General features: G+C 41.9%; 1 protein-coding gene across 3 annotated transcripts in view; it reads left to right on the top strand.

The window, feature by feature from the left end:
• LOC5515889 (cytoplasmic dynein 1 heavy chain 1) overlaps nt 1-23,255 on the top strand; it is a 55,262-nt gene that overhangs the window by 26,770 nt on the left and 5,237 nt on the right. For 2 of the 3 annotated variants that reach the window (XR_007306215.1, XM_032385646.2), the window contains exons 42-84: nt 168-335; nt 901-1,134; nt 1,588-1,762; nt 2,265-2,418; nt 2,951-3,116; nt 3,423-3,586; nt 3,872-4,058; nt 4,354-4,449; nt 4,518-4,613; nt 4,836-4,997; nt 5,307-5,429; nt 5,853-5,944; nt 6,299-6,392; nt 6,643-6,834; nt 7,190-7,369; nt 7,617-7,682; nt 7,813-7,900; nt 8,087-8,282; nt 8,405-8,522; nt 8,788-8,877; nt 9,146-9,271; nt 9,619-9,757; nt 10,192-10,292; nt 10,881-11,065; nt 11,547-11,763; nt 12,466-12,616; nt 13,108-13,195; nt 13,465-13,765; nt 14,075-14,169; nt 15,411-15,510; nt 15,822-15,896; nt 16,095-16,170; nt 16,476-16,636; nt 17,164-17,275; nt 17,667-17,727; nt 18,037-18,160; nt 18,426-18,539; nt 18,759-18,929; nt 19,196-19,297; nt 19,433-19,554; nt 20,655-20,758; nt 21,056-21,137; nt 22,449-22,502. Coding sequence is in view for 2 of the 3 variants with exons in the window: in XM_032385646.2 (XP_032241537.2) it covers nt 168-335; nt 901-1,134; nt 1,588-1,762; nt 2,265-2,418; nt 2,951-3,116; nt 3,423-3,586; nt 3,872-4,058; nt 4,354-4,449; nt 4,518-4,613; nt 4,836-4,997; nt 5,307-5,429; nt 5,853-5,944; nt 6,299-6,392; nt 6,643-6,834; nt 7,190-7,369; nt 7,617-7,682; nt 7,813-7,900; nt 8,087-8,282; nt 8,405-8,522; nt 8,788-8,877; nt 9,146-9,271; nt 9,619-9,757; nt 10,192-10,292; nt 10,881-11,065; nt 11,547-11,763; nt 12,466-12,616; nt 13,108-13,195; nt 13,465-13,765; nt 14,075-14,169; nt 15,411-15,510; nt 15,822-15,896; nt 16,095-16,170; nt 16,476-16,636; nt 17,164-17,275; nt 17,667-17,727; nt 18,037-18,160; nt 18,426-18,539; nt 18,759-18,929; nt 19,196-19,297; nt 19,433-19,554; nt 20,655-20,758; nt 21,056-21,137; nt 22,449-22,502 (5,702 nt within the window). In the remaining variant the exon portion in view is untranslated. The remainder of the gene's footprint in view (nt 1-167; nt 336-900; nt 1,135-1,587; nt 1,763-2,264; nt 2,419-2,950; nt 3,117-3,422; nt 3,587-3,871; nt 4,059-4,353; nt 4,450-4,517; nt 4,614-4,835; nt 4,998-5,306; nt 5,430-5,852; nt 5,945-6,298; nt 6,393-6,642; nt 6,835-7,189; nt 7,370-7,616; nt 7,683-7,812; nt 7,901-8,086; nt 8,283-8,404; nt 8,523-8,787; nt 8,878-9,145; nt 9,272-9,618; nt 9,758-10,191; nt 10,293-10,880; nt 11,066-11,546; nt 11,764-12,465; nt 12,617-13,107; nt 13,196-13,464; nt 13,766-14,074; nt 14,170-15,410; nt 15,511-15,821; nt 15,897-16,094; nt 16,171-16,475; nt 16,637-17,163; nt 17,276-17,666; nt 17,728-18,036; nt 18,161-18,425; nt 18,540-18,758; nt 18,930-19,195; nt 19,298-19,432; nt 19,555-20,654; nt 20,759-21,055; nt 21,138-22,448; nt 22,503-23,255) is intronic. The other variant, XM_001636007.3, reaches the window with a different exon arrangement.

Raw genomic sequence — 23,255 nt, forward strand, 5'->3', positions numbered from 1 at the left:
AGATTTGTGGTATTAGAAATCTCTACTTTGAGATTTGTGTAGGCAACCTAGTGCAAGGAGACTTGACATTCTTATAGTCAGTTATAACAACAACACCACATTCATTCAATATTTTCGGAATTCTTTTGCATCCCCTGTTTTCGTAACGTGTGTTTTTTTGTCCCTAGCGAGATGGATTAGAACGCTACATTCCCCGTTTCCTGGTGTTTTCTCTGCTCTGGTCATTCGCCGGTGACGGCAAGCTGAGGGTGCGAGAAGATCTTGGTAACTTTATCAAGGGGATCACCACCATTCCTCTACCCAGCAGCTCCTCAACGCCGGTCATCGACTTTGAGGTAACGTGAAGTTGATATAGCGGGTATACTGTAGACCTCATATAGTCGCGTTACATAACGAGTATAGTGCAATGATCATAATAATTTGTGGCATTTTTTGGCTTTTAAATCCGGCACTTTTTTCTAATGGTAGGCTATAACTTATAGCCCCCCAAAAGGCAAACCTTTCAGAATACAGCATTGATGAAGTAGCAGTAGTGTGATTTGACGCACAATATTACAATCGGTTATCTTATCAACACTTATCATCGATTTTGAGATAGTGATGTTAACATAGTGCAATACCATGAACTAGCCATCAGGTGACTCTTTAAAATCGATCATCAACTTTGAGGTGAAGTGACTGTTACATTACTGGTTAAGCCAATCTTTTCAGTTCAATTATTTATACGGCTCCAATTTTGGTTTACCCTTATGGTTAATGCCTTTCGACATATGCAGTCTACCTGTTTTCTGCTCCGGCAAGTTACATGAAAAGCCATACATCTACACCATGTAAAACAATCTAACTCGTGTATAATCATTTTGTTAACCCCGTTTCTTTTACCACTTTTCGTGTCATTAGGTAAATCTCCAGGGCGAGTGGATACTTTGGCAGTCCAAGGTCCCTCAGATCGAGGTCGAGACTCACAAGGTCGCATCCCCGGATGTAGTGGTGCCTACCCTTGACACGGTGCGCCACGAGACCTTGCTGTACACGTGGTTAGCCGAACACAAACCCCTCGTACTCTGCGGTCCCCCGGGCAGCGGCAAGACCATGACGCTGTTCAGCGCACTCAGGGCTCTCCCGGACATGGAGGTGAGGACGCCTAACTCTTGAAAAACGTTGTTTGTCATTAAGTTTTTTTTTACGTTGTCGTTTGTTTCTTGGAAAACAGAAAATATTTATGTTAAGTTGATATATGCATGAATTGAAGTGGAAAAGAAAAAAAGATGATGTTTTGCTGAAAAGTTTTGAAAAAACTCGCTATGTGTGTAACAGTCACAGCTGGTCTTTTGTTTGATCACGGGTAAATTCTAAAACTATGCATACATTGTAATGCGCGTGAAATAAAAAAAGAAGTGGTTGTAAATACAATAACACAAGGTAGCAAACTTCGACAAACACGACAGCATGTTTACAGAATGCTCAAAATGTTTACAGAATGCTCAAAATGCTCAAAATGTGAAATGTAGATTTGACTGTTTGAAAAACAACATTTTTGGGAAGCATTTCGCTTATCAAACCCTCTATAAATATCCAATTGGACAGGTTGTCGGGCTGAACTTCTCGAGCGCCACCACGCCTGAGCTGCTGTTGAAGACGTTTGACCACTACTGCGAGTACAGACGGACGCCTAACGGCATCGTGTTGGCGCCGGCACAGCTTGGAAAATGGATGGTGCTGTTCTGTGACGAGATTAACCTGCCCGATGTCGACCACTATGGTATGTAGCTCTTAGCCACCGGAATAAGGCCGATTTGGACAGCACGACTTAGTCGTATGCGATCTGCCTACGACATGTCTTAGCACTGAATTACACACTACAACTTTCGTGATTGAGTGTCATAGTGGAGTAGTAGGCTGATTTACACTCTGAGACTCGAGGTGTTGCGATCAAAGCCGAATACTACTAAATCGCGCTGTCTTATTCAACCTTTAGAGTTTAAAAATAGAATGCCCCTCGATCTGATGCTTAGTGGTTTTCCTTTTCAAGCTCTTAGAATTTCGAAAATGTCGTACTTAAGATACATACTCTCTTTTGCTGCTTATCTAGCACACAATCAGTGTTTTTTGTACATTCACACTACCACTGAAGGGTGTTTATATTAGCCATTTTAAACAGAATTTGCAATTGTTCAATCTTTTTGGGACTTGGAATGAAATTAATTGTAATCTCGGTATGTGATTAGTAGTTGTTATCTTATGCGCCTTATGTACTCTTGCAGGCACACAGCGTGTGATCTCGTTCCTGAGGCAGATCGTTGAGCATGGTGGTTTCTACAGGAGCTCGGATCAGGCCTGGGTCACCCTGGAAAGGATCCAGTTTGTAGGAGCCTGCAATCCTCCCACTGACCCTGGCCGTAAACCACTCTCACACAGGTACCGTTATCAACACCTTGCAAGCGCATGCAAATATATCACGTTATACATCTATTTCAAAAAAAAAAATTTCGTTTCAAATGGTGAAGGGAAAATGGCAGTTCTACTACCGAAAGGAACCATGGATCCCAATATATTTCAACCAAATTAAAAAAAAATATATGTAAAAGTTGTACTGTCATTGGTGGTTCATGTTTGGTAACCTTTTAATAACTTTTATACATTAGAATAAAACGTACCCCTAAGCACCAATTCAGCCATATAACTGCCATTCGCCGTTTGCACGTTTTTATGAAATAGGTGTATCTGGTATCAAGAATGTCCATAGCCCTAAGGTTATTACTTTTTCCCGGTTCCCTTACAGCTAAATTGAACCCTTTACTTGTTGTACTATTGGCTGATGGGTTTCAAATGTCAAGATTTAAGAGTTTAGGTTATTTTATTTTATTAAAAGCAATGGTCTTTTTTGAATACGCGGATTGAAATTGTAAGGACCAGCGCACGATATATTGTGTTATTACTTTCACTATAGGTTCCTCCGTCATGTGCCGGTGATCTATGTTGACTACCCTGGTGCTACCTCCCTCTCGCAGATCTACGGCACTTTCAACCGTGCCATGCTTCGAATGATGCCAAGCCTGCGTACCTATGCACAACCTCTGACCGATGCCATGGTGGAATTCTACACTATGTCACAGGTGAAGTTACGGGAAACCTATAACGCATTCAGTTGCATCGCGATAATCTAAAGAGTGGAGCGGTAATGTTACAAGATGGAAAATGGATTTAAGTCTGCAAACCGGGCCAGCTGCATTGATGACAAAGAATTGATTGTTTTCCAAACAAATATTAATGAATTTCTCGGCCTAAATATACCTGCTTCTGTGGTACCTTTGTTCTGTGTTCTGTTAACCAGCCTTTAGTGTTTGATTCATTGGCCCAGGTCCATGCCAAACTTGTTTCTTCGCCGTTGTCATTGTAATTGTTCTTTCTGGCTCTTGTAGGAGAGGTTTACTCAGGACATGCAGCCCCACTACATCTACAGCCCGCGTGAGATGAGCCGTTGGGTGCGTGGTATCTGTGAGGCCATGAGGCCCCTTGAGAGTATGAGCATCGAGCAGCTCGTCCGGATTTGGGCCCATGAGGCTTTGCGCCTTTTCCAAGACAGGTGAGTCAGGGTTCCCTTAAGTTTTATATGAGTTCCTGTATCAATTCAGACTTAATGCCGCTCTTTGATTAAGACATCTGTGTATCTCCTAGAACCAGGGTACTAAACTGTCTATACAAGGTGGATAATTGAGAACCAATATGGCTATTGGTACCTCAATTGATTTTTTTTGTTCATTTCCTATTTTTAACCGTATACCCGCCTCTGTGATATTGTACAATGTATCCCGTAAATAAGTCTATATTCTCGGATGCTAGCAACTTTTTAACCTTGTTTAATCGCCAGGCTTGTGGAGGAAGATGAGCGCAGATGGACAGACGAGAACGTGGACTTTGTTGCTCTGAAGCACTTCCCTAACGTGGACAAACAGCAGGCACTGGGTCGGCCCATCTTGTACAGCAACTGGCTGTCCAAGGATTACGTAGCCGTGGACAGAGAGGAGCTAAGAGACTTTGTCAAAGCGAGGCTCAAGGTATGTCCAGTCAGGGCGAAGGCGACACTTTGGAGTAGATGTATGACATTTTTGAGTTTTCATCTCATTTGCATGGATTTTTGGGGGGCGGAGGGGGGGGGGGGGGGGGGGGGTGGGAAGTAACGCTTTGTCACAAGTGTGAAATCTGGCAAAATCTCTTGACTCTTTACAAAAAAATGTGAAATTGAGAAAAATGACATTTTTTTCTGCTCCCAAGAAAAGATTTGCGCGTTCCAGTTCATTGAAGGTGTAGTTAACGCTATTCTTGTTTACATGTCTTGTGGTGTTTTTCTAGGTGTTCTACGAGGAGGAGTTGGACGTACCATTGGTTCTCTTCAACGAGGTGCTTGATCACGTGCTCAGGATTGACAGGATTTTCAGGCAGCCACAGGTAGCCCACCTCTCTTGCCTGATCACTGCTGCAAGCTGTTATTATAAAAAAATTTTCGGTTGTTTTAGGGTCACTTGTTGCTGATCGGTGTGAGTGGAGCCGGCAAAACCACTTTGTCTAGATTTGTTGCCTGGATGAATGGGCTTAGCGTCTTCCAAGTGAAGGTACGGTCAACTTGGCCCCAGAATTGTATGCTTTCTACTGTATATTTATGATAACTATAGAAATGTCTTTGTGACCAGGGCGTGACGGTTGCGTCACTAATATGCGATGATGTTTTGTGGTGGTTGTTTGGCTAATGTGTGGGGGCTGTGTGACTATTATGTGATAATGTGATGTTGCAAATTCTGATGGTATTATGACAAACGCGTGATGGTTGATCTCAGATCCACCGTAAGTACACAGCGGCAGACTTTGACGAGGATCTGCGGAACGTACTGAGGAGGACAGGTTGCAAGAATGAGAAGATCACGTTCATCTTGGACGAGTCCAACATCATGGAGTCCAGCTTCCTCGAGAGGATGAATACACTTTTGGCGAACGGAGAGGTAGGTCTTCCCCCTTCCTTTACCTGGCTTTGTTTCGATTATGTTTTTAACGCTTTACATAGGCACACACGCACTGTTTGTTTATAGGGGCTAACCGCTTTATAAAGCTATCCCCTAAATGCAGCATTGAAGTGTGAAAGTATATCTTGGGACTTTGTTTAGTGAACACTAAATAGGAACTTCCGTTTTTAAGAGAATGCAACTAATAGAGGTTCTACTGTATAACAACTTTAGCTCTAAAAAAAAACCCTGCTTCTTATTGATACATGCCTACCAGTCCGTCGATATTGATGTTCAATGTTTTGTCAGGTCCCTGGTCTGTTTGAGGGTGACGAGTACACAACGCTGATGACCCAATGTAAGGAGGGCTCACAACGCGAGGGACTCATGCTAGATTCTAGCGAGGAGCTGTACAAGTGGTTCACCCAACAGGTACGCTATTTAGCAGCTCTGATGAACCCAGTGGTTCTTTCGTGCAAAATGTCTGGAAAGACGGGACCCTCTGGCTTACCGTGCGGGAACCAGAAGTATGGACAGTTCTAATGTATTTGCGTAATTCCGAGACCCTATATCAATTTCCTTCGAGTATCGGCTCACTAGTTCAGCGCATCAAGCGATTCAAGGATTTACTTGAAAAGACGAGGGACAATTTAATCTTCTTGCAAAAAGGGCACAGTCTGTGATTGATTGAGGCCCTTGAAACAATACAAATCTATTAGAACTGTTAATAATTATTGTAACGCACTTTAGGTCCGAGGGATTCACATCCCCAAATGAGAGAGAGCCCGGTCTTCTGCCTGAAAAGCGAAGCCCATGTCATTGAGCTTTCGCGGCTCTTGATTGTGTTTGTTGTAGGTGATGACCAACCTGCACGTGGTATTCACCATGAATCCGTCCTCCGAGGGCCTGAAGGACCGAGCGGCCACTTCTCCTGCACTCTTCAACAGGTACCAGCAGCTGCAACAGAACTGGAAGAAGTTGCAAAGTGTCCCACTTTAATGAAAATGTGCTATTTCTAGTAAATATGTTATTGCTTAATTACTTAAGGTCGGTTAAACCTTATTCACTAAATTGCTAGAAGTTTTTGTTGGCCCGAGGTATTTTTTTTATTTGTCTTCATTGCCATTGTTTGCTGTGCAATATAAAACGAAAAACAGTCATTGTTTGCTGTGTGATATTATGCAAAAAGCATAAAAAAAATTTGCTTGTCCTCCGTGATTACTATTTTGTCCCTGCAAAGCGTAGTTTCCATCCAAGTCGACACTATTAGCCTTACCCATCCTGGCTTGATCATTTCTCAGATGCGTACTTGATTGGTTCGGCGACTGGTCTACTGGCGCACTGTACCAAGTCGGTAAAGAGTTCTCAAGCAAACTCGACCTCGACAAGTCTAACGTAAGTGGAAGCCTTTTTACCCCTCAAACGCCACTCTTCAATGTTTTACGTTCTGCTTACGACCGGCCTGTTAGATAACGAATTGTTTGATGTATCAGAAAGAGTGGATATCAGAAAACTATTTTCCATTGTTTTTGGCGGTGGCCGTCTTCGTTGCTTAAACTCGTTAATGACTCCTTCAGGCAAAGAATACCTACTCTATTATCGGTCTCATTATACCTTTACCCTTTTCTCTCATTTTGGATCGCAGTACTCGGCACCGCCATACCTGCCAGTTGTCTACGAAGAGCTTCCACAGCCTCCTACCCACAGGGAGGCAGTCGTCAATGCGTACGTATTTGTACATCAGACGTTGCACCAGGCCAACGCCCGTCTGGCCAAGAGGGGAGGTCGTGTCATGGCCATCACACCAAGGCACTATCTGGACTTCATCAACCACTATGTAAGGGCATGATACTAGCAGGTGCACTAGTAGGAGAACAAGACTGTACCCTCATTCATTAAATATTTACTATTATTTACTCACACTTTCTATGAAACATTGTCCATTATCACCACAATCATTAACACAAAACAAAAGCACAATGACAACCTTTGCTCACATTTGAAGCTTGAAGTGGCTACATATTGGGTTTTCCATGAGATACGGCTAACTTGACAATAGGCAACTTGCACTAAGCAATCTCGCGCCTTTTTGAGTGTCAAATTCAAGCCGATTCAGGCCAGAGATCAACATAAAAGCCAAGTGCTTTTTTGATCATCTGTGGTGATTGAACTTTGACTTCTCCCTTCTACAGGTAAAACTTTTCTCCGAGAAGCGATCAGATCTGGAAGAGCAGCAACTTCATCTGAATGTGGGTCTTCAGAAGATCCGTGAGACTGTGGACCAGGTGGAGGAACTGCAGAAAAGCTTGTCCCTAAAGAGCCAGGAACTGGAGGCGAAGAATGCTCTTGCTAACCAGAAGCTCAAGCAAATGGTGAGATAAGTATTGCCAATTGTAACAAATAAGTATTGCCAACCAACGAGGCAAAGAAATGTGTTGGTTCACATCAGATCAGGACGGAATCCTCCTAGTTAGGAAGTTCCTGTGTTGCGTAGTACACATCCCATACCCGTTTGAACTCATACCCGTATGGAACTCTCATCTACTTTTATCTCTGTTCGGTCGAAGTTTAAAGATTGTACTATATAGAATGTTCGCCTTACATCATGGGGTTTTTCAGGTGAAAGACCAGCAAGAAGCTGAGAAGAAAAAGGTGACGTCCATGGAGATCCAGACGACCATTGAGGTGCGTAAAATGTAGGCTTTCGCAGACACATCGAAAGCAAACCATCATCGAGATGGTGCCTCGTGCTGCTTGTCTTAGAAAATCATATCAGGAGAGTGCATTCTTAGACCTTATTACGTCGTCTTTGCAGAAACAAACCAAACAAATTAAAGAGAAGCAGCAAGCTGTCATGAAAGACCTCGCCCAGGTAGAGCCTGCAGTCGACGAGGCCAGACAAGGTACGTAAACTACATTCCTTAATATATAAAATATTCTTTTTGTGCCTTCATCGGGTTATGTAGGCGGTTTAAGAAATGTGTAGGTATATAAGCACTTACAAGGAAAAGGAGCGGAAAAAATAACCGCTATTTCTAGATGTCGGATGTCATTTGCTGATATTGTAATCTTTGTGTTACTGTGTACAGCTGTGAAGGGTATCAAAAAGCAGCACTTGGTCGAGCTAAGAACCATGGGTAACCCCCCAGCCACCGTTAAGCTGGCTCTGGAGTCCATCTGTCTTCTTCTTGGCGAGCAAGCGGCTGACTGGAAGCAGATCCGCGCCATTATCATCAAAGATAACTTCATCCCTACCATTGTCAACTTCTCCACTGAGGATATCTCGTACGTTCAAATACAAAAAACAAATACTACCTCCATTAAATTGTCACTCTTATGGCATTCCTACGATCAGTTCATTGTCGACTCTCTGCTCCGTTTAATCCTGTTTGGTATTGCCCCCCTAGGGACAGCGTGACCCGTACCATGCAGTCCAAGTACCTCAGTAACCCTGACTATACATTTGAGAAGGCGAACCGGGCGAGTCAGGCTTGTGGACCACTTGTCAAGTGGGCTATTGCACAGGTACGATATAAAGTACACAAAGCTACACACACACAGAAAGACTTTGGTTATTGTGAAGTAGGAATTGACCCTCGTGGGTGTTAATAACTTCTTGAGAACAAAAAATAGATGTACCGAAGCTTTGGTCAAGTTAACTTTTCCGAAACGCTGAGAACTGTGCTTTGCAAAATTTCGTTGTTCCTGTTTGTAGCTTGTCGTCTCGACTATCCAATAAATCGTATGAATCAGCTCAGCATTAGGTTGAACGATGTCCTTTTTTTGACAGCTCCAATATGCTGACATGCTGAACCGTGTTGAGCCGCTAAGGAACGAGTTGAAGAGCCTGGAGATGGAGGCTCAAGCAAGCAAGATCAAGGTAAGGGAGAAACATATGCCACCATGGACAGACCGTACGCACCCATACACATCACAATGACGTGGTTTGATCAATTAGCTAAAGAGAAGCGACAAGTAGCGTTTCTTAGTGCAACTCGAATACCCATACACATGAGAATAAGACAGCTAAATCAGATGAAGCAGGAAAAGAGAAACAACAAGAACCAGTAATAAAGCATCTAGTATACCCCATACATAATGTAGCATAGTGGCATATATGTCACATGAGTAACGATTGTGTTTTTCAGGCGGAGGAGATCTCGCGTGTCATCTCCGAGCTGGAGAGGAGCATCTCCCAGTACAAGGAGGAGTATGCAGCCCTCATCAGTCAGGCGCAGGCGATCAAGACTGATCTTTCCGCCGTTGAGGACAAGGTATTATCTTCACTGACATTAAATGGACTACCATGGCGTAGAACATTGCCTTAAACCACATATTACACAATTACAATTACTATATCCTGCATGTTTGTTGTGGAAAAGGAAGTAAGATAACTGAGGAGTTTCCAGAAGGATTGGCAATTTGTTTAAGAAGGCCGTACTATATATCTAGATACAGCTGTCTTTGTCTGGTCATTGGCTGCCACTTTTTTAAGGTGGCCGTACTGTATACCTTGATTCAGCTATCTTTGTCTGGTACATTGTTTTCCACTGTTTGATTGTCTCTTCTGTTGATTGTTTGGTGTCGTCTGTATTTGACATCATTCTGTTTTGGCCTATAGGTTAGCCGCAGTACTGCTCTGTTGCGAAGTCTTTCTGTTGAGCGGCAGCGATGGGAGGCCGGAAGTAACGCGTTCCAGACACAGATGGGGACCATCGTGGGTGATGTTCTACTTTCCTCAGCTTTCCTGGCCTATGGCGGTATGTACTTCTCACATTCCACATTAAGGGGGAGGGGGTCTTAAAACAGATAAGCTTCATTATTGTATCTATAATTATCTAGAAACGACATGTCTTTGAATTGGCACTTGTACAATTTTGAAAAGAAATCCTAAAATTTTTCCTGTTTACTTCTTACTTGTGTAATAAATAGAAAGGAACCAATTTATTGTAAAATGAATTAAATAGAAGATGAAGGCGAGTCTAGATCTAGGAAATAGTTGAATTTAATTGAATGGTTTCGGTATTTTAAAGTAACACAGGACTCAAGCCCTGGAATTTTTTTCTTACGGCTTTGTCAGATGTTTTTTTTTACTCAACCCCCCCCCCCAGTAATGGAAACACAAGAGACAAGATCCTGTTATTTGATAAAAAAAAATCCATACACGGCAGCCTATTGCTTTATTCGCTTTCAGGCTACTTCGATCAACAGTACCGTCAGAACCTGTTCAGCACATGGGCCCAGCACTTGCAGCAAGCCAACATCCAGTTTAGGCCGGACATTGCACGTGTGGAGGTAACTCTCCTTTGCCTGCATTGCAGCATCGCGAATATGGCGTTTCTCGCTCGCTGTAGGGTCCCAGGGCCCGTAGCAGTGGGACACTGGGGGCACGTGCCCCCCCCCCCCCCCCCCAATATTAAAAACAAATTATAAGAAAATGACCAGAAGAGGCATGACTGTGCCCTTCAATATTCTGTATTGTGTCCTCTAATCTTTCGAGGCCTGCTACGGCTCTGGTACCTTCCAAACAACGCCAGTTTTGCTGGACAAAAAAACCCAGGATTGCTAGCGAAAGCTTACGACACACTAGGCGAGTTTGTACGCTCGTACGAGCGAATTTCAATCACCGGCTGAACATCGGTCTCTCTGTCTGCTGTCGCGCTGGCGAAGTCTGATTCGTCCGATACTGGCGATCATCCGAGAATATAAAATTGCCTAGCGTGTCGAAGTATAGGCTTAAATAAAGCAGGCGCTGACTGCTTACCATGTTTGGAGATGTACTGAGGTAGTTCGCCAAAACAGGCTTTGTTTTGTGACCAACCGAGCGTAGCTGTGCCAAGAATGTTGGTGGATATTTGCGTTGTTTGGTTCTTGTCTTCGTAGTACCTGTCCACTGCAGATGACCGGCTCAAGTGGCAAGCCAACTCGCTTCCTGCAGACGATCTGTGCACCGAGAATGCCATCATGCTCCAGCGCTTTAACCGCTACCCGCTGATCATTGACCCGTCTGGTCAGGCCACAGAGTTCATTATGAACGAGTACAGGGGACGCAAGATCAACAAGACAAGGTGTGTATCCTCATTTTGTCATCACAAGTCTCACCGTACTCGGTAGCTTATGGCTTCTTACTCTTTATTGTTTCGCAATTTGTTTTAAGAATTCTCGAAGAATCTCAAACTAAGCTTCAAACTACTCTTCAATTTCGTTTAAAAAAAAATTGAAATAAAGGAAAAGATAATTGATTGCTCGTTGTGTTTTTCTTATATTTCTGGTGCACAATGCGTTATTTTGATTGCGAAATTAACAGTTTCGACACTGTTCGACCTCTCCTATTGTGCATAGTTTATAGACAAAATTAGTTATGCTTTCTTCTTGGCGAAACTGACGGCGTCCCTTAACGGGTACATATCGGCACTAAAGACATTGATTTAAAAATTATGGACTCGAAATACATAGTGGCCAGTGTGCCACTGCAATTTTTATTAAGTATGGTACCAACTAACCCCCCCCCCCCTACATATTTCTCATGCTGCTTTCATTTTCTTTTAGCTTCCTTGACGATGCGTTCCGTAAGAACCTGGAGAGTGCTCTGCGGTTCGGTAACCCGCTGCTAGTGCAAGACGTGGAGAGTTACGACCCGATCCTGAACCCGGTGTTGAACCGCGAGTTACGGCGCACTGGTGGACGAGTTCTCATCTCTCTTGGAGACCAGGACATCGACTTGTCACCGTCTTTCACCATCTTCCTCTCGACAAGGGATCCCACGGTATGAATGGCGGTTTCTTTCATGGTGCTACTTCGCAAAAAGTCCTAACGTCTTCCAGTTCCATTCTTGCATATCCACATTTCCATAGTTTTTCTATATTTAAAAATTACCAAAATTCGTGATACTAATGAAAAAGCTTTTGTCCTTTTATTCCGTACAATCTTTAAGATGGCATACATTGTAACTGATATCATTTATTAACAACAATGATATGTCTTTGTTAGAAAGTTTTCATTGATACAGGGGATTATATTTAAATACTAAACTTGAAGGTTAATAACAGAATGACTCCTGAAACAGTTTACCATCTGCTATAACTCCCCCCGTGAGTTTCTCTACAAACCCTTCAGATATCAAATGGTCGGTCCTTCATGTACATACTCGTGGTTGTAGATCGAGTTCCCGCCAGACCTGTGCTCACGTGTGACCTTCGTGAACTTCACCGTGACGCGCAGTAGCCTGCAGACAATCTTTAAGATGGCATACATTGTAACTGATATCATTTATTAACAACAATGATATGTCTTTGTTAGAAAGTTTTCATTGATACAGGGGATTATATTTAAATACTAAACTTGAAGGTTAATAACAGAATGACTCCTGAAACAGTTTACCATCTGCTATAACTCCCCCCGTGAGTTTCTCTACAAACCCTTCAGATATCAAATGGTCGGTCCTTCATGTACATACTCGTGGTTGTAGATCGAGTTCCCGCCAGACCTGTGCTCACGTGTGACCTTCGTGAACTTCACCGTGACGCGCAGTAGCCTGCAGAGCCAGTGCCTGAACCAAGTGCTAAAGGCTGAACGTCCAGACGTGGATGAAAAAAGATCGGATCTCCTAAAACTACAGGGTAAGCAGCAAACTTACCCTGATAAGGCAGCATTGCCAAAACGTCGAAAAAAATAGAACCCAGTGATTCAAGAAATTGTTGTATATAAAAAGAAGATAAATCACATGATTGATTATGACAGGCGGATTAATTAAGACGAGTTTACCCCATCGTACTAAATGAAACACCGATTCTTTTCTCGATCTGGACTGCCTTCCTGAGCTTTGTGTGTTTTGTATCGAGGCATTTAAAGTATTTGGATACGATACGCCTATCTAAGACAATACTTTGTTTTCTTCCCGATAATGACTCCCAAAAACTGTTGTTCAAAGCTTGTGCAGGCTGATGGCATAGCGGTTTTAATAGTATACATAAATCGTTGAGCATGAGGCCTTCATAGCGTTGTGGATTATGGAACAGCCCAATACAATTTGTGATTATGGTCTCTTGTCAAATATACACTTCCTTACAGATTAATGTGTTTCCACGATGCTTATTTTTATCTTTTTCAGGGGAGTTCCACTTGCGTCTGCGTTACCTTGAGAAGTCTCTCCTGCAGGCTCTCAACGAAGCGAAAGGAAAAATTCTCGATGATGATAGGTATGGGCATGGCCATGGCCAAACCAAAACCCCCCACAGGAAAAGAAAGCACACTTAGCAAGGGACAGGGCGGGGGTAACGCTCCCCCATGCAAAATGCGCATAAACTCCCCTTATTTTCCTTCTGTGGGTTTATAGCTTCAAACAGAAGTTGCATCGGGGAAAATACATCTATTTATGAAAGATTTACAATGCTGCTCAGTTTTGACATTAGTTAAAGCAGCACATACATCCATTGTATTTGATTCTGACATTCTTTTTTTTGCTCAGGATTATTGCAACTCTGGAGAAACTGAAGAAAGAAGCAGCCGAGATCACCCGCAAGGTTGAGGAGACGGATGTGATCATGGCTGAGGTGGAGACCGTGTCGGAGCAGTACCGCGCCCTGTCCCACTACTGCAGTAGCCTGTACTTCACCATGGAAGCGCTGAACATGGTCCACTTCCTGTACCAGTACAGTCTACAGTTCTTCCTGGACATCTTCCAGTGTGTGCTGTATGAAAATCCGCATCTGCAAAATATCCGGGACCCGGCACCTAGGCTCAAAGTCCTTACCAGCGACCTGTTCCAGGTACAGAATGGCCGACTTACCTGGCTTGGACTATAAAAAGTCCAAGTGAATATGAAGGCAAATGGATTGATTGAATACAATGAAAATGTTGTTACCGAAACGTCATCTTTACTCCGGTGTAATAACCATTCCCACATAACACTTTCAGCTATGTTTTCATCATGATTCGTTCAACGAAATAGGCTTTGTATCGCGACTCCTGGACAATACATAGGTTCTGACATAAGGCTCCACTGCCCTACCTGATACAAGCTCCAATATTCGTAAGCTATTCTTCTAAATATTTCTGGCTTTTGTTTGTTTGTTTAGATCGTGTATAATCGTGTCGCTAGAGGAATGAAGCACAATGATCGTATGACATTCGCGATTCTGCTATGCCGTATCTACCTACGAAACTTGCCTGGGTATGTATAGGACAATACTACTGCCGAGTTTGTGTCCTCTCCGTGTCATGTCAAACCCATACATTGGTTGAGCCAAATCAAAGCAGACACAATGCAGTTTTAATATTCAGCCATTTCTTGCCTAGTATTTCCAACTGCTAAAATCGCTGTCTGGCTTTTGTCATTTAAAATCCTTCAAGCGGATTAATTGGTTCGACTGAAATGGTTTCCAATCACACCAACTCTCCGCAAGGCGCTAACTAATAAATAAAAACCAAATGTAATTCCGTTAGCTTGAATAACTGAAACAAGAAACCAGTTTAGCGGCTGTAATTTCTAAAGGTAATCTTTAAAATCGCAGTTAGTGAGAATGATAAGATCGGCTGGGGTTTTCTGGCATATAAAGATGCACCTATTTCAAGTATGGTTCCACTCGTAGAATCTGTCGTCAATCGCAGTGCTTCATTGGTATCAAATAAATGATAAGCGTAAATCAAAACAAACATAGGTTTAGAAAGCTTTAGCATCCTTATTTATGTACCTCTAAACGTTCACTTGGCACTCAGAGACCAGGATTCGGCCATTTATACGTTACCAATGAACCACTGGGTTTTACGATACACTGACTCGCGGGAGCAACCTTAGTTGAAATAAGTGTATAATCTTGCACTTTAGCAAACTCAAAACTACGCGGGATTCTTTACTAAATTACGCGGAAAATCAATCATTACGCGCTAAATTACGCGGGATCTTGCAATGCATTTTCCCTTAAAAAATCAAAATTTTGTGGGATTCTTTACTGAATTACGCGCTAAATTACACGGAATATCAACTGTTACGCCCAAACTACATTTTGTACCGAAGAAAACCACGAAATAACTTGAAAAGGTGATTTTTTTTTTTGCGTGAAAATATCTTAGGCAAGTTTTCATTGGCTCCTAGCTACCAGCCTATAAAAAAAGGTATTTTATTATTAGTCCTAGGCCTTCGCAGTTGAGCAAAGAACGCCTAGTCATTTTATTTGTTTTCGAAATTCAGTTCGAAACATCGCACTCTTACGAAGAATATCTCTCTTTTTTTACGAGAAGTAGAGGTAAGAACCCATCAGCTGTGCAATTAAATGTTTTGACTTTCAAAATTCAGCCAAATTATGCGGGATTACGCGGAAATTTGTGGATTACGCGGAAAAAGCCAAATTACGCGCTTCCGCACAAGCGCGTAATTCCAGAAGCCCTGACTATAGCCATCATTGTCCTTTGCAGGGAGGACGAGCTGGAAGAGGAGTTTAACGTGTTCTTGCGCGGCAGTGAGATGGTACTTACAGGGAAGATCCCACAGATTGACGGACTTTCTCCTGAACAGGTGAACTACTCTCATCCCCTTGCACACTACTCAACCCCCCCCCCCCCCCCCATTGTAATCTTAACAAAAGGTTTAATCTATAGCTATGCTAAAAGAGGTGCGTAAGAATATGAATTAATCCCAAATCTATAACAGATGTAGGAACAAGTATATTACAGCACTTTGATCCACTTGACTCTAGTTCTATCCCTTATCCCATGCAGGCACCAAGCTTGTTTGTGGACGCAGACACAGTTGTTATGCCAAAACCTATGTCCTTGTTCCTCTCTCAGCGTTATTTGTCATGCTAATTCTACCTTTTTCTCACTCAGGCATCTGGTATAACTCGGCTGTCCAAGATGGCCGCCTTCAAGGAGATCCACATCTACATCAACTCCAACAAACAGGTACGTGTGATCATTATTAGGCTTAGTCGGTCCAGCTGATACGGTACTGATGGTGCCTAGATTGTACAGAAATTCAAACCAGCTTAAAATAATGTTCTGGTTTGTACTGTTATTCGGTCCATCATATGATATTGATGTGTCTGGTTTGTACTGTAATTCTGTCAAGCTTATATGATACTAATGGCGTCTGGCTTTTAGGCATTCCTGGACTGGCAAGATGCGGTCAAACCAGAAGACGAAGTTCCCACATGTTGGAGTGAGACCAAAAAACTAAGTAAGTAAAATACTAGTTAAATGCTATCGTAGTGTGACGTTTATGTCGTTAATGTTATTGTAGTCTTACCAAATGATCACGATGTCACACGTGTTGGAAGAAGACCAGGGCATTGTCATTTGACCTTTCAACGAAAACATCGCTTGCCGTTATCTGCAAGCTTCGGGCGCGACAAATTTTCAGGAGCTACGAGAAACGGGCGGCAGGAACGTTTTTGCTTGAAAGATCTTTTACCTCGGCTCTTTTGTCAGGGACTTGCCCGGGGTTTTGATCAGATATATGATGTTTGCTCGTTATTTACATAGCTCCTATTGGCATCGCCGTGTATCAGCTGCTTGTGATCCAGGCTCTACGGCCCGACCGCATCATTGCTATGCTGCACAAGGTGGTAGCTGTGATCCTGGGAGGGGACTTCATGCACGCTGCTGAGCAGGGTCTCGACCTTCACAGCGTGGTGGAGAAAGAGGTATGCCTTACATAGGAACAGGCCGTGTTGCGACCCATCGGGGAAAATAAGAAAGCTATACAAATCATTTCAACGTCTTTCAATTTCAGACAACTTCAAAAAGAGCCCCTGTCAGTCACACTATTGCCAGTGTTCCAATTCCGTTTTAACATTATAAAGATTCTACGAAGTACCATAACACAGTAACGAAACGTTACCTTAACGAGCCCTTTTTGAACCACATCTTTGTTATTATTGCAAATTTGAAGACAGCTGTTTCAATTTCAAAAATCATTAAATCTTTCGCAAATCAGCGACAGGAAAGAATGCTCTCACACTTTTTATTTTGCTAGGATGATAAAATAGCAGTTGTAAGAGACACTATTCTCCTTTTTACTGGCCCTGCTCGGCGTAATTTAATGACCAGGAAACACGGGCATGCGCCTTTTTTTCTTATCCGGTTAAGCAGTTACGTTGTATCGTAAGGTTTTCAATCTTTACAAGTTCTGTCTACATCAGAACATTATTCTGACTTGATTCCTGCACAGGTGAAGGCCTCCACGCCAGTGTTGATGTGTTCCGTCACGGGTTACGATGCTAGCGGCTGGGTGGAGGACCTTGCTGCTCAGGAGAATACGCCACTAACATCCATCGCCATTGGTAAGTCGATGCCATCATTACTTGGTATAACTAGAAAGACTACAGACAAGCTGTAGGAAAACCCATCGCTAAGTCAATGCTATCGTTGCGTTGTCACGATGCATTCGGAACTTTATCAGGCCCTGTTTACCGCCTCTCCACCCATCGCCATCGGCCTTTGAATGCTATCGTTACTTTGTTTAGCTTTGCCAGATGTTAAGCTCTCTTTGTCATCCAGTCTTATTTTGCCCTTTCTCTTGTTAAATCTCCGGTGTTAAGCTCACTTTGCCAGTCAGGCTTCTATTGCCCTTTCTCTTGTTCAATTCTCCGGTGTTCCACACAGCTTTCCCTCCATAGTTCCCTCCGCCAAATACCTAACCTATTTATTCGAGCGTGGCTTTTACCATTTTAGGTTCTGCTGAGGGATTCAGCGACGCAGAAAAAGCCATTAACTCGGCCGTCAAGTCCGGCAGGTGTGTAGATAACACTTAATGTTGGCTAGATTTAAAGTAATTTTTTATAGTAAATGTATAATTTTTACATCCAAGGCTGTGTTGTGAGGAATAAAAGATATGCAGTGACGGATATGTTGTAGCTGGTTTATTGTCGCGAATATCGCTAAGAAATATTTCCTGATACGTGTTTCTGAAGCAAGCGTTAAAAAAAGCATTAGTCTCTGAGCCATTTCTTTAAGATGTTGGTATCTTCGGTTGAGAAGGTGGTATTTCAGTGTTAGTACGGAACCCGAAACCAGCTCTAAAGCTATGGTTTCTTTCTTGCAGGTGGGTGATGCTCAAGAATGTACATCTCGCGCCTCAATGGCTTGTTACCCTGGAGAAGAAACTGCACACACTCAGCCCTCACGCCAGCTTCCGGCTCTTCCTCACCATGGAAATCAACCCCAAGGTATTTACACCAGTGAACTTACGGCTCTTCCTCACAGTAGGAACCAGCCCTATTACATGACATCCTCTTCTACTTTCTAGTTTTATGTCAACTATAAATTAAATAACGTTCTAACTTCCCCATGCCTACAGAACATTCTACAGAGTCTTCTCTCTGAAGTTCCCTAATTACTCTTCCCTTATTATTTACTCCCAGCGCTCCTAGTAAAAGATGTAAGTTTGCGCCCTGTATTAGCTGTAGTATCTAATACTTTTATTAACCCTAGGTGCCCGTGAACTTGCTCCGTGCGTCACGCGTGTTTATGTTCGAGCCACCGCCAGGAGTAAAGGCGAACTTGCTTCGCACCTTTAGTGCTGTACCCGCCGCTCGTATGTGCCAGGTCAGTATTGGGTATTGATAAACTCCTTACGCTGTGTTTACACAAGCCAAAGAACACGTTTACGCTAAACGGTATTACGTTTATTATAAAACGTATTTACGTCATCAAGATTTTTTATAATCATACTGTCTTCATAATCGGCATTATGATCGATGTTGTCATCAGTATTGTTCGCTGTAATTTTTGCCCTCTTGGTAATGTCACTTATTTTCGTCCCAGGCCCCCAGTGAGCGGGCACGTCTCTACTTCCTGCTGGCCTGGCTACATGCCATTGTACAGGAGCGCCTGCGATACGCTCCGCTGGGCTGGTCCAAGCACTACGAGTTCACTGAGTCAGACCTGAAAGTCGGATGTGACACACTAGACACTTGGCTCGACTCGGTTGCTCAGGTAACTTGTTATAAAGTAAATGTTAAAGTCAAGGCCGACATAACGGGGTAAATTATTTGTTTATGTGTTGTCATTCATTTTGGAGAATTTTCCGAGTATCCATTAGACGTTAATGTTCCTAAGATATGAATTCTGGAAATTTTTTGCCGTTTTAATTCTGTTAGTTTAAGAATGTCCATCTATGGTGTACAGTACGAATACGTTTTAATGGGGAGCACCAATGACACAAAAAATCTAAATAGTCTATTTATTGATGCTTGTTTTAGGGCCGGACCAATCTGCCGCCAAACAAGGTTCCCTGGGACGCGCTTCGTGCACTTCTCTCCTCCGCTATCTATGGAGGTCGCATTGATAATGACTTTGACCAGGTCAGTCAACATGTGAAATTATCTGATCCTACTGAACAACATCAATGGCTATTCCTTTCCTTATTTGTTTGTTGAAAAGAGCAGTTATACCTTCTTAAGTAAAATATCTCCTTTTGAATGTCTCTCTCTCTCTAGCGCCTTTTGTCAACATTTGTGAACCGTCTATTCACGGTGAGCAGCTTCGAGTCGGACTTTGCTCTCGTGACAGACGTGGATGGCAAGAAAGGCAAGAACATCAGCATGCCTGAAGGAATCAGGTACGGTACACAGATAAGACACAACCCCACGTAACAATAACATCAGCATATCTGATTGAATAAGGAACAGAACACACTGAAACATCAGCGTACCAGAAAGGATAAGGTACAGTACACACATTAGACACATTCGCATGTAATAATAACATCAGCATGCTTGAAGGAATCAGGTACTGTAAACACATTAGACACATTCGCATGTAATAAAACGTATCAGTATGCTTGAAGAAATCAGGTACGGTAAACACATTAGACACATTCGCATGTAATAAAACGTATCAGTATGCTTGAAGAAATCAGGTACGGTACACACATTAGACACATTCGCATGTTATAAAACGTATCAGTATGCTTGAAGAAATCAGGTACGGTAAACACATTAGACACATTCGCATGTAACAAAACGTATCAGTATGCTTGAAGAAATCAGGTACGGTAAACACATTAGACACATTCGCATGTAATAAAACGTATCAGTATGCTTGAAGAAATCAGGTACGGTAAACACATTAGACACATTCGCATGTTATAAAACGTATCAGTATGCTTGAAGAAATCAGGTACGGTAAACACATTAGACACATTCGCATGTAACAAAACGTATCAGTATGCTTGAAGAAATCAGGTACGGTAAACACATTAGACACATTCCCATGTGATAAAAATCAGTATACCTAAAAGAATCCAGGTACAGTACACACATTAGACACATTAGACACATTCGCATGTAATAATAACATCAGCATGCCTGAAGGAATCGGGTACGGTACACACATTAGACACATTCGCATGTGATAAAACATATCATAATATCTTATAGAATAAGGTACTTAACACACATTAATCTCACTGAACTATCAGCGTGGCAGAAGGGATAAGGTACAGAACACGCTTTAGACACATTCCCATGTAATAATAACATCAGCCTGCCTGAAGGCCTGAAGCAATCAGTTCCAGTACAGACATTAGATTCATTCCTATGTAACAATAACAGAAACATCAGCTTGCCTGATTGATATTGTGTGATAGCACCTGGTTGGGTATTTTATTTTGTACTTGCCGGCGAGAAGTGGCTGTTATTTTTTTTGTTTTATCATCAGACGTGAGCAGTTCGTCCAGTGGGTAGAACATCTTCCTGATGCACAAACGCCGTCTTGGTTGGGTCTTCCCAATAACGCCGAGAAACTGCTATTAACGCAAAGAGGTACACAAGCAGTCTAAAATGAGGCAATTTCCAGCTTCCTTACAAGTTTAGCATTTTGTTTTGCATGTTGCTATTTTACCTTTATTTTTGCAAGCTTATGTTTTTGTGTCAGGTTAAGACCTGACCCTACTATTCTACCAATGCCTACAATTTCCCCCATACTCTTCTAATAATCGAGCTTTATTGTTCTAATAATGACACTTCCCCTTTGCTGTATCAAACATCTAATCCACAAACCCCATTATTTCCCTTTTGCTTTTCTAATAATGGTGCTTGCCTTCCGTCCGTCGTATCAAGGTCAAGATCTGATTGCCAAACTCCTCAAGATGCAATTGCTTGGAGATGATGACGAGCTGGCCTACTCACCCGACGCCACCAGGTAAAGTTCACTTTTGTCTGTCCATTCTGGGAGGGTGTATGCCGCCCCACCCCGGTCCATCCAGGGAAGGGATTGGTATACGCTTCACTCTTGACATGAAATTTATAACCTAGTGTTTGGAAGTAATCTTAAAAAGATATTACAAATATTCTCTTGGCAATTTGCTACCGGAGTCTATAAACGCTTAAAAAAACTGACTTAAACCACAGTCACGCCTTAATTGCTTATGGGCATTCACAGATTAAATGAGAGCTTGTTTGGGTTAAAGTCCCTTAACCTTTGAATACTACTTGGTAACAACAGACTGTTTAATAGGTTAAGCATTCCGTTTTATGTTGTTGTTTACTTTGTTGTTGTTGTTTTCATAAAATTATTAGTGTTGTTTTGCAGATGTTGGGTTTTATGATTTTATTCTTTTGTTTGTTTATTTGTTTTACGTAATTGTTTGCCTATCTTCTCTGGTCTTTTATCACTATTGGCTCATTTTTCCTTTCGGGATTTTCACTCATTGGTTATGGGAAGTAAAGAAATGCTAAACTTAAACTACTTTTGAATCAGATAACATTTTGTCACCGAACTACGGCTCAGCTGTTGCAGCTGGGGAAGAAGATAAATAACTTAATCACATGACTTTACCAATTTCAGTATTTTGCTCTAGTTTCTTGCTGATACATTTATATACGTATTTTTACAGTTTTCTTTCTTTTTTCTTATCTAAATTACAGTTTTCTGCTCTTTTCTTATTGATATCTTAATAACTAACTCTTTGACATTTCAAATCTTCAAATCTTTGCCGCCTTGAAGTTCTTGTTTATTGCAGAAAGATCAGACAAACTAGCATAGTAAACTTGCTTTGCGTAGGACTTAAAAGCCGCTCAAATAGTCCACAAATTCGAAAAAGCCTGTCAACTTCTCAAATAGTTTTTTTTATTGGTCTCTTTAATTTCTTTTAGTCCAGCTACTTCAATTTCATCGTATAATGTTACATACCAACTCGTAACCACCATTGTGCAACTCGCCACCGATGATGAGTTGAACATTGGTGGTGGCGAGTTTGCCCGATACCAATCTTGAGTATCTATTGTCGACTCTGCTTACGATTGACTTAACACTTTTCGCTTCGCTTTCCTCTCGCTGACTTGCCATTTTGTTGGTATCTTTTCTGAAATTCCAAAATGCCACCAAACCTCCCTACCTTCACTCAAACTTTACTTTCTGACTCGCGATTCACTTGACTTTTTTTCAAATTCTGACACGCCATGTCACTTAAAAATACTAAATCCATGCGGGTTACCACTGTTTGCTCCAAAGACCATCAGACCTGTTCGTCGTACCTACCTCACTCACCAAAGGCATGCTGGACGAGTAAGTGACACCTGTCATTCAAAATAATTACACACGCCAATCAAAACGTGACACCACACACCAATCCAATCATGCTCAACAATCCAATCAAAACACTGACCGATCAATAATGCTTGATTGATGAGTATTGGAAAGATGGTCGCATGAATTATTTAGAAAGGCCATGATTTGAATATGCCATCAATTATCAGGGGATCATTCAATGAAACTGTTATAGAATATAAATGATTATTATAAAGGCACTTGCCAACAATGATTAGGGCAATGCCAATTTTGATAAAATGATTATATTAGATGATGAAATGATCACATGAAATGATTAAGAAGACACCTGCTAAATGTGATTGGGGCATTATCAGTTCTGATGAAATCATGGGGAAGAATGATTAAACTATTAATCATGGGGAAGAATGATTAAACTATTAAAATCATAACAACTAAACATGATGATTTGAAATAAATCAATAACAACACTAACAAGTGATACGTGATTATTGCATTATTTTTTATTACTCTGATTTATTTTTGTTAATTTTAATTGTTATTATTATTTCTGTTTTTGTTTATAATACCTAGAATATATAATGATATTTTTTAAATTAATGAACGCTCCCGTTTACTACAGTCAGCCAACCCCCCATCCCCTTTCCCAATTTTTTTCCTTTACATTTTTTCTCAAGGTAAGTGCCTATAAAAAGCTTAATTTAGATTTTCCTATTTTCCCCGCCATTGCCAATCATTTTTCCCTAACTC

The sequence above is a fragment of the Nematostella vectensis genome, chromosome 1, assembly GCF_932526225.1.
Source record: "Nematostella vectensis chromosome 1, jaNemVect1.1, whole genome shotgun sequence".
In the NCBI taxonomy this organism is placed as follows: Eukaryota; Metazoa; Cnidaria; class Anthozoa; order Actiniaria; family Edwardsiidae; genus Nematostella; species Nematostella vectensis.